Consider the following 17,032-nt stretch of genomic DNA (forward strand, 5'->3'; position numbering starts at 1 on the left):
GAAGGAATTAGGTTATCTGAAGTCCAAAGTCCGAAGATGTGAGTCGAAATACCCCGACACACTAGTAAACATTTAACGTATTACCAAAATACTCACATCGGTGAACTGTTCATTGAAGGTCAGTAAAATTGCTTGTAAAATTGGCCAAATGTTTTCTCCCATAACGTTTCAGGAGCGACCAACCAGAGGATTTAGAGAATTATAAATAATATTGTCCGTCCCTTGTCCATCTCCACATTTTTTGAAAATAGTTTTAATTTGTTGGCTGGCAGAAAGAGCGCTTGAGAAACCTCAAAGCAAACTCGTCCGAGATGACACAAAAGCAAATTGCGATACATTTTAGAAAAATGACGTTCAGTGGCGGGAAGTGTTTTATTTCTTAAGCTTGTATTCGTAGATTGTGTGCAGAGTCTTTTCGGATTACTGCATCCTCTACAAAATCACATTGCCGGCCACCGCAATCCTCTAGATTGCCCGAATCAACTTGTTTTAAAGATAAATTTATTTCGACAAAGTCGCAATAAAACAGATCTACATAACTGTGAATGCGTTAAAATTACAATGCAACTTGTCTGAAAGAAAAAAAAATCAGTCATTTAACTACAAAGATCATCATATAAATGCATTCAGGATGCATTCTTCTCCTTCAAGTCTTCCAAGGCTTGAAAACTTTGTGATAAAATCCTCAGCTTTGTTCATCATCTTATAATGTATTCATCCATGATGAGAGATAACATTTTAATTGCATAATATAGGATTGAAGGGAAACTTTAATCCCATCAAAAGTAACCGAATTTCGAATATTCCTAACTGTGTATTTTACAAAGTACGTAATACAGTAAATAATGTCAGATGTTGTGTTATTATCATTTTCGATTCATGCAATTGCTAATCTTTTGATATTGATATTTTTATCAAAGTTGTGTTTTTTGACAAAGAAAGAAATACATTTCTGCCAGATTTCTTTTACATATTTACACTCAAATTCCAGTGTTTCTTCTTGGCCACAAATATGGCATTTCCCATCACTTAAATTGAAAGTTTTTGCCCAAGCTTCCTGTGACTAGGCTTCTATGGAAAATCTTCCAATTTAAATCATTTACTGAATTGCTGACGATTCCTAGTGAATAAAGACGACTGAATAAAGTATCTTCGTAGTTGTCAGTGAGACTTAGATTCTCAGCCCATTTTTGACCAATTTGACCTTTGACTGCATGCCATTTCTTATCAACTAATTTCCAATAAACTGACTTGGTTTTGACATCGCTTTTTGTCAGACCATAATTCTCTAAGTCTAAAATATCATAGTTTTCTTCATTTTGGATATTTGAAGTGCTGATTTGTTTCCAGGAATCTGGAATAGCATTGAGGAGTGTTTCATACTCTTTATTTCCTCTTGCACATGTCTATTTGTACCTCCTCTAATTTTTGCAATTATTTCCCATTGTTCAAGCCAGTCATTTCTGTTATCATTCCAGATGTAAATTCTACTTTTTGACCATTTTTAATAAAAAAGAACATTTCCTTAATTTTTAATATTGTCATTATACCACAGAACTTCACTAAGAATATTCTGTTTTGATGTTGGTAAAGTCACTCTTGTAAGTCTAAGTGACTTCAGGTATTTAACATATTCCCATACACCATTGCCCGAATCAACTGCACCATGACCGTATCGGTACAGTGCCCTCTACGGCCACTGTGTTTCCTCGCGTTTTTCAATCTACCTCTACGTCTATTTCCGCTTGACATTGAATGGACCTCTCTATAGAAGTATTTGTTGTGAAATCGTCGCGATGGTGGCAAAACTGTCACGAACTGTTAGTACTTACGTTCATAAATGTTTTTTTGTTGCTGTATTTATGTTATTGACGTTTAGACTTTCCTGAGGATCTTGCAACCCATAGGTGATGAAGGAAAGGACGACCTGTGGACAGTTGCGATCAGCTCATACATTTCTCACATCTTCCATTTCACCTTGAAATAAAAAAGCATGTAAGGGAGCATTCGTTATTTACGGGGAGGGGGTCGGTGGAACTTGAGCGACAAATGAAATGTAAAAAGCGACACCTTCTCCAAATCAAATTTCTAAATTTTGACCCCCCCCCCAAATTCATCAATTGTAAAATGTGACCCCCAAAAAAGAATTAATCAGATTTGATTCATTAACCCTTCGCACCATATGGCCCTGGGCCGAAAAATTAGGCCCTTCAAAAGTGTTTGCAAGAAAAAGAACTACCCACCCCAATTTTCATGCACAAAAAACAGCGACCTTCCCCTCAGATGTCACAGTCCGTATCAATAATATCTTAATTGACTCATAATTTCCCATTTCACCTTTGAACTTTCAAAGAATCCTTTTTGAACTTTACAAATAATCACTGGGTGAAATTCCATTATCATATTGCTTTTTCATATCTGCCCTTTCAAATATAATATTCTCGTCACGTATATTTATATCAATTGTCAAACTTTTTTACAGCACATATTTTAATAGCTAGTTTTGTATTGTAAAAAATATTCAAAGTTTCCTCACAGACCACAATAATGTATAGAGAATCAACATTTTTGGTGAAATTCCAAAATCAAATTTCTTGCACACACATGAACTTGTAATCGCCCTTGTCTAATCAAGTACATTAATATTAATAATCAAGCGTACATAAATACACAGATTTAGCTAGTTTTGTATTGGAAGAAAATTATCAATATTTTCCTCATAGACAAGATAGTGAATCAACATTTCGGTGAAATTCCAAAATTAAATTTATTGCTCACACATGTACCGGTAACTATACCCTAGTCTGATCAAGTACATTAATATCAATAATCAAGAGTCTATAAATACACAGATTTAGCTAGTTTTGTATTTAAAAGAAATTATTCATAGTTTCCTCATAGACTACTCATAGATTATGTATGGAGGATCAAGCAACATTTCGTTGAAATTCCAAAGTCAATTTTTTTCCATAACTCCATACAAACCTTTGTAAAATTTGACCCCTCCCCTTCCAATCATTGATTGTAAAATTTGACCCCCCCCCCCACTAAAAAACGGTTTCGTGAAAGTCAACCACCTCTGATTTCCACCGACGCCCCCCCCCCCCCTCCCTGTAAAAAACGAAACGAATATGACTTGCTTTTGATTTTTTTACGGTAGAGCTCTCGTCTTACGATTATTTTCTACATGTTTGAACACCATTCTAGACCGCGTGTTTCAGAAGAGAAATAAGTATATTACTGTTTCGTGGAATTCATGGCTCGCATATTTCTCTGGAAAATGAATCAACTATTAAGGTGCCCTTCTAATTTACGAACGTCTTGGTTTTGATTAATTACTGTACAGCTGAAAGAAATCTCTATAATGCACTGTCTTCTTTATTTTGTGAAGTGTTTTAACACAGGCTTGCATAACTGAATGTTGCAAATGTATCCTCACAGGTATTGTATACACAAAATCAAATATTTTCCATTTTGTCAGAATATCTTAAAACACTCCCATCTGTGTGATATCTTAGGAACGGATTTCTAACAGCCGTTCAAAGCGCTCTATATAAAATCAAATGTGTTCTATAGCTGTATTTCATGAACTGCGTGAATTGCAATTGTAGCTGGCCATCAGCAATATTGAACATCTCTCAACAAACGCTAGAAGTTTGTTGAACATTTACCTTGCATTTGCATAACTTCAGCTAAGGCATGCCTGGAACCCGCGCCACTTCCACTCTGCCGGTAAAAGCTATGGTAAAACAAGCCTTTACAGACTTGCAAAGACGCTAATATAAATTATCAAGAAAAATGACGCGTTTGCACTCACACCGTAGCGTACTGACTTAAGGTAGTATGCGCCTCTAAAGTAAAAGACTTGCTCAAACTTACCTTGAGGAATCTTTCAACCACTCTCTTTCAAAATCAAGAATAGAATCGGGAGTCACCGTGCAAATTTGGGCACTAGAAAACAAATACCCTAACCTAAGATTTACAGATATTTAAAATTCATCGCCGCCATCACTGTGTTAACTCTATAAGCTTAGAAAAATATAAAACTTTCGGTTTTTAGAAAAACTAAGCCAGTGAAAAGTTTTCTTACACCAAGAGCTTTAAAATGAACCCGCACAAGTGGTATATCAGAGTCCAAATATCTGTCCCCGAGGGGCATATAATATGGAGTGTCATCTAAAATTTTTGACAGGCTAGGAGTTTTCGTAAATCAAGTGATCCCCTCTCTGCTTTGTAAAAACAAAATGTCTCCCATCTGCAGTTTTCCAATTTCATATGACCCCTCCCTAGACATTGCCCGCCTACGTCCGGCCATGATGACTGAACGCCATAATGATTCAAACTGTGAAAAGCGTGATTTATATTTTGAAAGGCAGAAGGGAGCTTTCTTTTTGACCTGTATCATCAGCGCCCCCTAAACCATATCAGTGGTTTACACCTTGTATCATTCGAATGCAAAACTACTGTCTGCTGCCCCTGGGACGAGTCACGTGATCGTGTTTTTTCTCCATTTCTTTTCATTTTTGAAACTCCGAAGAAGTGTGTTTGCCACATCCATGCCACATGGACACCACCTGTTAAAAACCTACGCATCGTTAGATATCAAGAATTCAAATGACACTTCAAGATGTGAACATGTTAAACTTCATTTTCTTTCTCTAATATTTTTTCTGTTTTTGAATCAGAATTGCTGGTTCTTATACTGTTACTGCCACGAATTGCCGATTGCTTGACTAGGTAGAAATGATATTCTAAAGAGAGAAATTACAATCTATGTACGGTACTTCCATAATGTGCAACATAGGCCGGGGCGCCCAATATACAGTAGAAGTATGCATACGAAACTCCATAGGTTACAGACGCAGCTGTATAACAGTGGTATAATACAACATCGAATCGACCTTGGTTGACCTTTTGCTTTTAGTGCTATCCTGTGACAGGAAAGTGCTGCCTTCTCAAATAGAATAATAACACTTCCACATTTCTGCGTTGTGTACTCTATAAATTCATTACAACATCCATATCAGAGGGAACAATTTCCCACCACTTCTTTGGTTTAATTTGGCTCACTGTAGCATCACGTCCAGGATTGGTATTCTATACAAAATGTTTGTGATAAACAATGATGCCATTATTTGTTCATATACTTTATTTTACACCATAAAAAATCACCTTTTATTTACTTCGGTACATCCATGAAAATTATATTCTACCTCAAAGTAGCGCCCTCAGTGGTCAGATTTGCTACATGCATGTAGATACCGTTATACGTTACATCGTGCTCAATTGCAACAGGTAGTAGCAAAAGAGATTGATACCAACCGGAGATGAAATAGAATGTGAAAGCACAAAAACGAATTTTCATATAAACTGTTTCTGTGAATTAGATTTTTATTTGCTATTTGTTTCATTTTGTGTACCAGTATTCCGATATTTGTGGCCACTGATCATAGTTTTGACTGATGTATCCACCCATACATTCATATTTCACCCTTTGAGCGCCAAAGTCAATTTATGTCGCTTTTACAAAATATACCCCAGTCAATTTTTTCAGATTTTTGCCAAAATTTTGATAAAAAACTGTAGCTAATGAAATGTGATGTCCATTTTGTTCAAAATTATCAAAAAATTACAGGAAAATTCATAAGAAATGGTAAAATGTTGCACTAAAATTTTGGTGATAAAAAATTACGGCTCTCAAACAATAAAATCCAATATAGACTGAGATGGGTTGGTCTTTTATGCTATTCTTTTAGTCTTGTTTTCTGCGGTCCTCTCCTCACTACCGAAGAAGGCAGACCTAAATAGGACAGGCAGTGTAAAAAGACTGACCCATCTCCAACATTGGATTTTCATCAGATTGATTGAGCTGCTACCAGCAGAGTTGTGTAGTTAATCACAATCATTTATCAGTTTTCACAATTCTATCAATCCCTGAATAAAGTCATGAAATATACATCCTTTACCTTAATTTGACGATAAAACCACTTTCCAACGAGTCCATTCTTCCTCGTGTACCTTGATTTTTCCATGTACACACGGCACGGAAACAGAAATCCTGACAGCAGGTTCAGGTGTCAGTTTTCGCGATGTCACGGCAACAGAATTTTTCTCATGAAACGAAAAACAATCAAATTAACACACACAAAAAATTGGTGACTTTGTCCCCCTGATGTCCACTCGGTTGTTTATAAACAGAAATACCACTGGTTCAAATTCTTTTTGATAAAGCCGCCCGAAAAAAAAATTATAGTAATAATCTTAAAGTACCAGCACACTTTGTCATAATGTTTAAGTATTTATTTAATTTGTAGAGAACATCATAACACATACAGTAACGGTAACAAGACAGCGTACTGAACAGTAAAATCAGACAAGTAAAAGCAAATTTGTACATACAATGCATTAAAGGTAGCTTGACACAAAAAAATACAGAAGTAAATATAGTTTCCAAAGCAAACCAAATGTTGCAATGATAAAATGTGTGACATGCACATTTATTTTAAAAAGAGGATTTGAACAGATGATGGCTTTTAATATAAAATTAATAGACTATTCATGTGGACTTCTGGTAGGGAAAGTCATGTTGTAACTTGTTGATTTAAAAATTCTAGCTCTACAAGATAAGAGATTTTGCCCCTAAAATCCTTATTTCTCTGTCAATAAAAATGGGCAGTACTTCAAAATAATAGGACCATTTTTAAGAGATGAAAATCTATGAGCACACTTAAATAATATCAGCGGAACAGGAAAAAGTGAAGATAAGTAATTTTTAAAAAATTGATAACTTCAAATCAACAAACCAAGATAGCTTTGCAGTAATAATTGAATTATACTATTGGAACTATGTAATAGCACAAAACATTGGCAGTGTTTCATCCTGACGTGAAGCAATGCCTCCCAGTACATGAGTGAGAAACTTGAGCAACCCTTTCAATCGGCTTTTTCATTATGGTGCTGAACATCACGTTAATTTTGTACCATCTCGAACAATGGAATGAAACTAAAGAAGGGCAACAACTGGGTCAACTAGAACTCAAAATCCATCTTAGAAATACCATGTATACTGTGATACTGCAAAGATTACATGTAGAGGACATCAGCCTTTCCTGAAATTATGATGAATGAAGCTTATGAAACCGTTCTTGTATTGATATGTCAGAAAACATCAAATTTTCAAATGGCAGGCACTTGGGCAACTTGTACTGTCCCTGGATTCTTAGGGGTGACATCACTGCAGAAAGTTGATACTGTTTCTACTTTGCGGGACGATTAACAATCCCTCCATATTTCAAAACATTTGTACAAGTGTGCACGTCAAATTGTATCTGTGCCAACGTCTGACTGACATCTGTCATTCATCACACACAGCATATTTTGAATTTAAAATGAAGTGATGTGATACCATCAACATACTGTACATCTATGTAACTGTATTTTCTCATATGCATGCTGTCAGTAAACAATTGGATACTACAAGATGGCAGTACTAAAAACTTTGAAAACGACTGAAAGCAGATTTTTATATCTAATGCCTGAGTTTTTAAACCACTAGAATCTGTTTTTGGTGTTTTGCATGCAAGTGATGGTGTCCAAATTGTAAATAAGACAGCTGTATATCTCAAGTTCGTAGGAAAATGATTAAATAAAAAACAGACATTAAAAATAATAGATGCCCATGGCTTGGGGTACATTAAAAAAGACATCATTTCACAAACACAAGACAAACATAAAACAGGTGTATACCACTTGTACAGTTCACAGTGTCACTGGAATGTGTGTCTTCCTGTATTGTAGCGTGACATGTGTGATATGGACAGATTCTTAGTGAACAGTTTAGAAATCCTAATTTGACGGTTGGATGTCTCTTTAGGCTACTGTGTTGGTCACATTGTCCAGGGCTAATCAGGAATCCTGTAAAGTGATGAAACACTGGGGTGAGAATTGTATGCCTTCTAGCTGGTGACACTTCTGAAATCTTTAATTCAGAAATTTTTTTGAAATTTCTTTATGTCAGCCTTTAGCTGTACATGTAATAAGTGCAAGGGAAGTTTTTAGCGTCAATGGTGCCTCAATGAATTAAACCTGGAATTCCAATGGACTACGGTGTGAACAAAAAAAAAGTTCAGAAACATAGCAAGAACTAAGTGTATTCCTTTGCATGCGTTCATCTATTGTATTTGTTTGCACCTCTACAGCACAGAGTTTTCAGTGTTCATCCTATATAGCACACTTTAGTAGTCAGAGTGCAACATTATTGTTCTTGAGAATGCCCATCAACGTTTACAGGGCACACTGGTAAGAATGCAATACAGCGAGTCTGTAGGAGTACAAAACTTGCCTGTGTGATTTATAGTAAAGTTTTAATAGTAGACAGACTGGCCATTACTTACAGATATGCTGAAATCCGAAATTACTTTCAGACGGAGGTAACATTGTGAAAGGATTATCCAGGCATACAGAACTTGCTGCATTGGATAGCAGAGGGCCAGTCAAGGTTGTTGGAAGTGGTAGAGCAGGACACAGTGAACAGTGAAAAACCTTTCACCAATTCATACTAACCTTGCTAAGCTCTTCCTGCTCCTTGCCTGATCGTCCCCATCCCAATGTATATGCATCACCTCTGCGCAGCTTTCTGTGAAAAAGAAATGAGAACAAAGTGAAGAAGAATGCACTTTGAGAACAGATTTTCCGATGCTCAACTTTGACTGGTACATGTCTGGTTTGCTGCATACATGTATGTGGACTCTATTGAAAGAATACATCTATTAGTAATAAATTAATTTTTTACCATTTTTCAGAGTAACAATAGGGATGGCTAGATTCTTGCACAGCCCCTTGACAGCAATGCCTCAATGTGAGTGTAGCTCTGCCGAGCAAGCCAGCTTTGCGAGCCAAGTTTGCCATGCATTAGAGTGTTGAGGTGGGTATCACCACCAAGAGTTGTGTAGTGAACGAGAGTCTGTGAGAGAGTCTAGACTAAGGGGTAGCGGATATATTGAATTTCAAGCATTGGTTATTTTCAGATAATTTTGCTTCCTTTAGGTACATGTACTAAACTTCGAGGGGTGACTCCTGAGTTTCATTGGTTCTTTGGAAAGAGAATGATTTTTCAAGTTTCCTTTGTAGAAAGTTTGGGCAAAAGTGTAAACCTTTCATTTCAATCTATTAGTAATAAATTCAGTGACTGGAAAACTCCCTTTTCCTTTATGAAGTTGAATGTAGAATCTTATGTAACATAAATGTAAGCAAAGCTTCACCAGAACTGATTCTGATTCCAAGAAAAATTGGGTAGAGAACAGATTACCAAGATTGGACTTGGTGAAGGAAAGCTATTGTGTATTGATTGATTATTGATTGAAAATCTAGTTTTGTTGAAAATCTGTTCTGGCTGTTTCATATTTCAAAGGCTATACTACACTCTACATCATGCATGTATCACTACTGTGCTCTTACCCATTAAGTGACGGTTCCTTGAAGCAGATATTCTTTGATGCGCTTCGTTTGCTTCTTTTTGCAACAACAGGAGACTGTTCCCTCTTGCTATCAGCATCCCTGGCACTGAATCTTTTCCTCTTCTGCAAAGTGTCAGAGTCCCTCCTTTGTTCGTCTGTTTGGATCGGTAGATCAGTGCTGCACGCAATGCCACGGTCGTTCTCTTGCTTATCACTGCTTGTTGTAGGAGATTGTTTTCTCTCAACAATGGAAATCCCAGTGCTGTCTGAATTGCCCTTCTTGGCTGGCATCACAGACGGCAGGGAATCGAAAGTGGAAGCCTTTGCACGTCCTCCTTCCTTGCGTTCCTTGCTTTTCCTCTGCCTTTGGTATGGCTTGGCAAACACAGGTTGCTTTTCAGAAAAATCGCAATCATTTTCACCGTTTATAGTGTCAAGCATGCGTACAATTGAAGGTGACACCCTCCTCGTCACAGTATCACTGTTCCCAATATTCTTGCCCTCATCTTCCACAGCTGTAGCCTTGTTATCATCCGTGGGACTGTCCGATGCCAGATGCAATGGCACTTTGTACAGATCTACAGTTTGTCTTCTTCTTCTCCTCTTTTTGACTATTATTTCATCCGGAGTCTCAGCAATTTTTGTGATCTCATCAGTACTTTTCTCTATGATGGAATACTTGGGATTTCCTTTCTCAGCTGGTTCACTGCAGTCTTTATCAGATGAGTCTGATTCGGTAGGGCAAGGGGCTGTCTCATGGCCATCCTTCAGAAGAGAATTTTCACAAACGCTATCACCGGCAAGGTCATTATCATCAACACTGTATATGGATGTTTCAGAATAAAGGCGTCTCTTCTTTTTCCTTTCTTTCCTGTCAAGATTCTTCCCTTCAGTATCCACTAATGTTCCTTTTTCCTCTGCCTCCTGCGTGTAAATCTCCATATCTACTATCCCAGGGTGACCTCTGACCTCTTGCACTTCTTTTGTAGGTAGGGCGTCACTGACTACTGGCTTGTGTTTGTGTCTCGGTATGATGGGATTTGGATGGGAGAAATCGTCACCCTGTGAGAGTTCAAACACCGACATGTCAAATTTCTTGCTCTTTTTCTTCTTTCCCTTGTCTGATTTCCCCTTCTTCCTGGCCTTTACCCTGTTTTCAGTGACCCCATCCTCTCGGAAATCAAAAATCTTGTCTTTTGCATTCTTGGGTTTTTTCTTCATGCCTTCATCATAGTCTGCTACAAGTTGTTTGAGTTTCATTTTAGGTATTTTTGTTGGCTTGCTCTTTTTCCCATTGTCTTGTCCTTTCTCCTTGTGCTTTGGATTTTGCTTCGCGGTTTTCTGCTTCACGTTACCTCCATCACTTGTGTGACAATCTGTTTCAACTTGATCCTCTTCTACATAGATGATATCCATCACTTTGTCCTGATGATGGTCAACTTTGTTAAATGCTGACCTTCTCTTTGCGGTCTGCTTTTCTTTTGATCTCGGTCTACTTTTGTCATCACCCTCACTCAGTTGATTTGCTTCTCCATCTGGGCCATCTCTGTTGTTACCTTTGCGAGTGTCTTTCTCTTGGTGTAACAACACACTCTGTAAAGATTTCTCTTCCCTACTGTCTGTCCGATTGTCTGTAATAAAAGCGTCGTCTCCTGATGATTCTGTCTCGATGAGACTTTCAACTCCCTTCAAGACAAAGGTCTCCCTTGTTTTGGCAAAAGTTACTCTTCGCAGGTTGTCTTTCTGCGTCTTTTTCTGGTTGTCGACGACAAAGGTTCCTCGTCTCTTTGCCTTTGCCGAATCATTCTCGCCGATGTCCACGTCAAGTTTGTTTAGGACAACAGTTCTACGAACTGGCTTGGCGGCTACCACTGTAGGTTTCGTTGCAAATACCGGTATATCAGCTTCTTCCAATTCTTTCAGCAAAGATTCTTGGATTTTTAGATTTGATAGGCGTCTGCTACGCCTTCTTGTGTCACCTGAAAAGAAATCAACAAACTAAGTGATTAAAAATTGTGAAGCAAAAAGATGGCAACCGTTTCAACATCAGTTGCGGCATAGGTCTAAATACATAATAGGAAACGATGGAACTATTAAAAAGTATTGAGAATTAAGTTGTTCTTTCGCTATAACATGTGTTCAAAATATGTTCAAGGAAGAATTTCAGCCCAATAGAGTCCTGATTTGTTCTTCCATATGTGATAGAATATTGTCTGCGGTTCTTCTCTTTCTCTCAATATTGGCAAAGTACAAAATAGTGACAAACATAAATTTGGCATATCCATCTCAAATGTACTGGTACACATCTGTAAAAGTATTCAGATTTTTCTCTGTCAAAGTGTTCTAGACCTAGAATTATCAAAGTGGCTTTACATGATATCTGTGAGTGCCATTGGTGCCAGAGATAAGAGTTCTTTGCAAAAATTTTTAGTTAAAGGGAAGTTCACCAAGGATGATTTTTACATATGTGGTAGCTCTGTGGTCATTTACCCAGGAAAAACTATTTTCACCATTTATAACTCGCAAGATTTTTTACAAAAAACGATAAAAATAGTACAGGAAGTTGCCCATGTAATTTGAATCATGGGAAAAAAGCTCCAAGCTTGGAGCTTGCATAATGTGATATGGAAGGGACCATCTCCGGACGGGTATGGCCCCCACATTGTCCACTCACAGTAACACAGTAGTAAACAGCAACACAAAATCTGACAGTGGACAGTTTATTATAAGTGAATCATCGTTTATGCAAGGATACTCAGTATAAACAAAAGTTATGTAAATATGCACAGCCTGGTTTAAGCATGGGTGAGTGGACAATGCCATACCCATTGGAAAATGGTCCCTTCCATATCACATTATGCAAGCTCCAAGCTTGGCGCTTTTTCCCATGATTCAAATTACATGGGCAACTTCCTGTACTATTTCTATCGGTTTTTGTAAAAAATCTTGCCAGTTATAAATGGCGAAAATAGCTTTTCCGGGGTAAGTGACCACAAAGCTAGCACATATGTAAAAATCATCCTTTGTGAACTTCCCCTTTAAGGCCTCTCGAAGAAAATTCTTTGTTTGCTGTCCTTGGATTTTTGAAAAAACCTACCAGCCAGTCAGGGAAAAAAAACAAACACAGACAAAAAACAAACACACGTGTATTAACATAAGCTCAATTTTTAGTTGGTTTCTTTTGGAAAAATAATATTTTTATTTGTAATAGTGTTAAAATTGTGTTTGTCTTCTTAATCTTTCCTGAAAACCTACCAGCATGCGGACGGCAAACAAAGAATTTTATTCAAAACGCCTGAGAGAAACAACAGCAACAGACTTTGTAATTCACAATTTAAGAATGGTCAAAATATTACCATTTACTGCAAAATTACTCTCTGGTTCAGATTCACTTTGACTTGACGTTTTTGCAGTTTCCTCAGATCTTAATTCTTCTGATAGGGTATCAGTATAATCTTCTTCCACATCCTGGTTAGATTTATCCGCATTTAAATCTGCCTTTATTTCCTCCAAAGTAATAACTTGTTCCAAACAGGAGTTGCCATCATCATCAGAGTTTGGCATTTCTTTGGTATCTGTGCTGCCATCAGTGTTCATTAACTTCTTTTCTGGCTTCAGCGCAGTGACATCATCTACTTTCATATCAGGACTTTGCTCTGCATTGATTCGCTCATTCTTTCTCCTGGTGACTGATTTTCTGGATTTGCTTCTCCCTTTCGTTTTTCTACTTTGGTTGTTGGTCTCCATTTCTGACTGGGAAGGAGATGTCGGCTCAGAGGATGATGATGATGATGGTGGTGGAGATTTAGCTTTGGGTTTTTCTCCCACAATATCAACTTTTTTTTCATTTCTTTGAGAAGATGCAGATTTTCTATCTCTCTTAGCCACTTTACTTTTGTCTTTTCCATCATGGGCAACAGTTTTTCTCCTCGAATTTGATGCTGACTGCCCTGGTAGTTCATGATTCTGCACTGCTGGGGATGTTTTTTCATTTTCACAACAAATCGATCTTCTGCTCTTGTGCTCACTTTCCAAGGCTTGCTGCTGAGAAGCATTTGTTTTTGTAGAAAGAGGAGAATTTGAGTCTTGTGAAATTAAAGGGACACTATTTCTGGAAGGAGTATCAGGATTCTTTGAAATAGAAGACTTGGAAGGCACGTCATCGGTTGGTAGTACACTTGAGAGGTTGGCTACCTCACTTGATATGTTCTCTGCACACTTTTGCAGTGCTCCAGCTATGGATGTACTTGGTCCTACAGGCTTTTTGAAATAGATTGTTGGCCTAAGAATGAATAAAACATGGTAAGTACTGTAAAATTTCTTCATTTCAAACGAGTTTACTTATCATAATCAATCTTGCCAAGTTGTGTAAGTTACTTTGTCACTATAGGCTAGCACTAATAGGAATTTTAGAATGAAATTAGTAAAATTGCCATTTCCCACTTTGGGTGTGAAAACCAATAACTGCAATATCATCAAAACTTTCAGGAAATATGATGCAGGCAGCTCTATGCTTGCATGCGCACAATTACAAAACAAACAATGATGTCAGCTTTCTTTACAAATGACAAGTACCTATACAAATACATATCGATTGTTTTCCTCTCCTAGTACACGGTGCTTGGGACAGAAAAATTTGTTTGACTCTCTTTGCATAGACAGCAGATCTTGATTTCTTCAGAAAGTCATGTTTTATTTATGATTTATTCTGTTAATGTGAGGACCAGGACCTGGCATTGGCAGTCATCATGATGACCTTACTGACTCATAAACTTCAATCTCCACTAACCTATTATTTCCGGGAAGTGAATTCCTTATGCTTTCTTCATCAGATGATGACAGTAACACACTTCTTATGCTGCCGCTCCGTCTGCTGAGAGAGTCAGGAACCTGGTCACAGATCTGTAGAGCCTCTTGAATTGTATCAACGGTGCCAAGCAGGCTGTAACTGGTCTTATTCAGCAACTCTTTGATGGACTGCATCCTGACCTGAAATAGGATGTTAGAAAGGGGCATTGGAATATGAACAATATCGGCTGTACTTGCTTGTTAATTTAATTACCGTTCTAATGTTACATGAAATACAAGTTTGTAAAACATGATTGTATCTGAAGAGATCCAAAATGCAAGTTTGTAAACCATGTTTGTATCTGAAGAGATCCATACTAAGGTAGACACTCTACTATTACACTTCATGGATCAAAACTATATTATGAAGATTGGTCAGCCGCTTTTGTGACTGACTGAATGAAAATGTGATGACTATAATTTGGCAAACTGATTAATTTTGAATGTTTTAGAAGAGAACTGCATTTGTACAGTCTTGCTGCCAAAGTCAAAAAAAAATTCAAGTGTCTACATCGTTGTAAACCACGCGCCTCTTTACGGCAACAGCTCAGTGCTACCCGTCAAGACATTTGCTGATTTCTGCGTAGGTCAGCGGAGTGGAAATTATTGCTCTGGCTCGCGAGAATGGTGTCTACAATTACTGTATAAATGATTCATGAATATTTTAATCTTGATCATTATCATAAGCCATGTCTGGGTTATCCCTAGCCTGTCCAGGATACTGGGTGAATAAATCCTTTTAATATATGGTGGCCCTCAAATGGGTTCAGATGAGTTGACCAATCTTGGTACCCTTAAACCAAATGATCCTGTTTTCTTTCTGTATTGTAAAGTTTTACTTGTCTTCTTTGGCCTGTTGAACTACTAGTACATGTACTACTAGACATGCAAATCAATTGATCAGCAGATTTTCTCATCCCTGGAGGCTCATGTCTCTAGTCAGGCTCAGTCACTATGAGCGCAATCCAGCCTTTATCACAGATGATAGAAATCATTTGCGAGGTAATATGGTTCATAAGATGTTCTCTATTGCCAATACAGTTGGTGAACATTAGGTCTTTGATACTTTACCTGCACACATGCTGATATTTCCACGTCCATTTGGTCAGTTTTCTTGTCTGCTATGTGTTGGAGATGATTTATTCTTTCATACAGAGCCTGCCTCTCTTTCAACAGTTCCAAATTTGCACACTGAGTGGTTCTCATGACCTTTCGAACACTTTCCAGGGATGCTGTCAACTGTTTGTTATTCAGGTAAAGGGTGTTGCTTCTGAATGATCTGTTAACTTTAGGAAACAAAACATACTAGTATTATTGCATAATCTTCAGCTAAGCAGAGGCTCATGAGACATATATTTCTTCAGAGTTTTTTTGGTATAGAATACATGAAATTTGAATATTGTTCATAAATCATATCCTTATGGAGTGTCATCATGACCATTTCAAGATGATTTGTCATTTACAACCATTTATGTGATTTTGTAATGATAGATTCTCAAGCCTGGTGACATGTTATTTTATCATTGATGTATTAAATGCTGTATTTAATATTTTAATGGCATGTGTACACCTTTATTAGATATATCTATCAGAAATCTATTGAAATTTAGATCTATAAGATAACAAATTTGTACTATAATGTTGTTTCAATACATAAAATGGAGGACAGCACTTCTTTAATCTTCTTTTATCACTGAAACAAACTTCATCCCATGATTAAAGATCATATCGTGTGCCATAAATATATTTTTTACTGTGAAAAAACGTTGAAGATAATATGTCTTTGGGTAACCAGCCTGTTACTAAATGATCACCATGTTACAAGTAATCACGATCACTCCTTAAAATCTCAAACTATCTCTGAACAATGCTGCAGTGCTAAGGAAAGGCTGTTAGAAATGACATATCGTAATATATAGTGTGTGTTGAATTACTCACATCGTTTTGATCTATTCATGCTGGATTCAAATGATGTTGATGCTATTCTTTTTTGTCGCATCCGTTTCTCCCTCATCTTCTGCTTTATCCTGTTGATACTCTTGTTATTAATAAGGTCAGAATTTTCCATCTTGTCGTGAGTACTTTTGTTTCTCAAGGGCAATGACACCTAAATTGGGAAAGATACGTACACATATTACAGGAAGTGACACTAAATCCATCACAGTACCGGTACCACAGCCTACATCAGTGACGGTTTGCTTGCATTGAGTTTCATTGAGGTACCTGATTCTTTGGTGACATCCCACGCACCCAGCTACGTTTTGGTGATTCGCAACGATGCAACCTTGTTTAGGCAACTTTACATTCATCGGCGATAACAATAGTAAGGCACACATTTTTTCAATTGGGCTTGGAACTAAAATACAGAGAGACACAGTATGCAAACGTACCGAGTTTCCGTGTGTATATATCTGCAGCATAAAGCGCAAGCGGTCCACAACCTTTTTTTCAAATCTCCCGGAAGTGAACATGGATTTTTATTGGCTATGGATGGTCACGTGGCTATATCACGACGAGAAAACTGCACAAAAAGCAGTATTCGATAGTTTTTTTACCTTAAGGAGACTGAGCATCCACCACGCTAGCGTTTAAATGTACTTAATATTATCGCAGTTAAAATCTGGTGACAATTTTTTAATTAAACCTCTTCGGTTATATAGTCACGCTGGTTACGTGAACTTGTTGCCGAAATTTGATCCCCTAGGTTATAAAGCGGTAGTTCACCAGTC

The 17,032-nt window shown here is 37.4% G+C and overlaps 1 protein-coding gene across 1 annotated transcript; it reads right to left on the bottom strand.

Moving 5' to 3' along the window:
- Positions 1-6,285: 6,285 nt before the first annotated feature.
- On the bottom strand, positions 6,286-16,766 carry LOC139140575 (enolase-phosphatase E1-like). Its single transcript, XM_070709920.1, has 8 exons — positions 16,694-16,766; positions 16,242-16,410; positions 15,375-15,589; positions 14,245-14,444; positions 12,812-13,737; positions 9,457-11,434; positions 8,563-8,635; positions 6,286-7,914 (listed from the first exon to the last, which is right to left on the bottom strand). Exons 1-8 carry the CDS (start codon positions 16,721-16,723, stop codon positions 7,906-7,908), a joined length of 3,600 nt encoding a protein of 1,199 aa, XP_070566021.1. The 5' UTR covers positions 16,724-16,766; the 3' UTR covers positions 6,286-7,905.
- Between the last annotated feature and the right edge of the window lie 266 nt (positions 16,767-17,032).

The sequence above is a fragment of the Ptychodera flava genome, chromosome 9, assembly GCF_041260155.1.
Source record: "Ptychodera flava strain L36383 chromosome 9, AS_Pfla_20210202, whole genome shotgun sequence".
NCBI classification, from domain to species: Eukaryota; Metazoa; Hemichordata; class Enteropneusta; family Ptychoderidae; genus Ptychodera; species Ptychodera flava.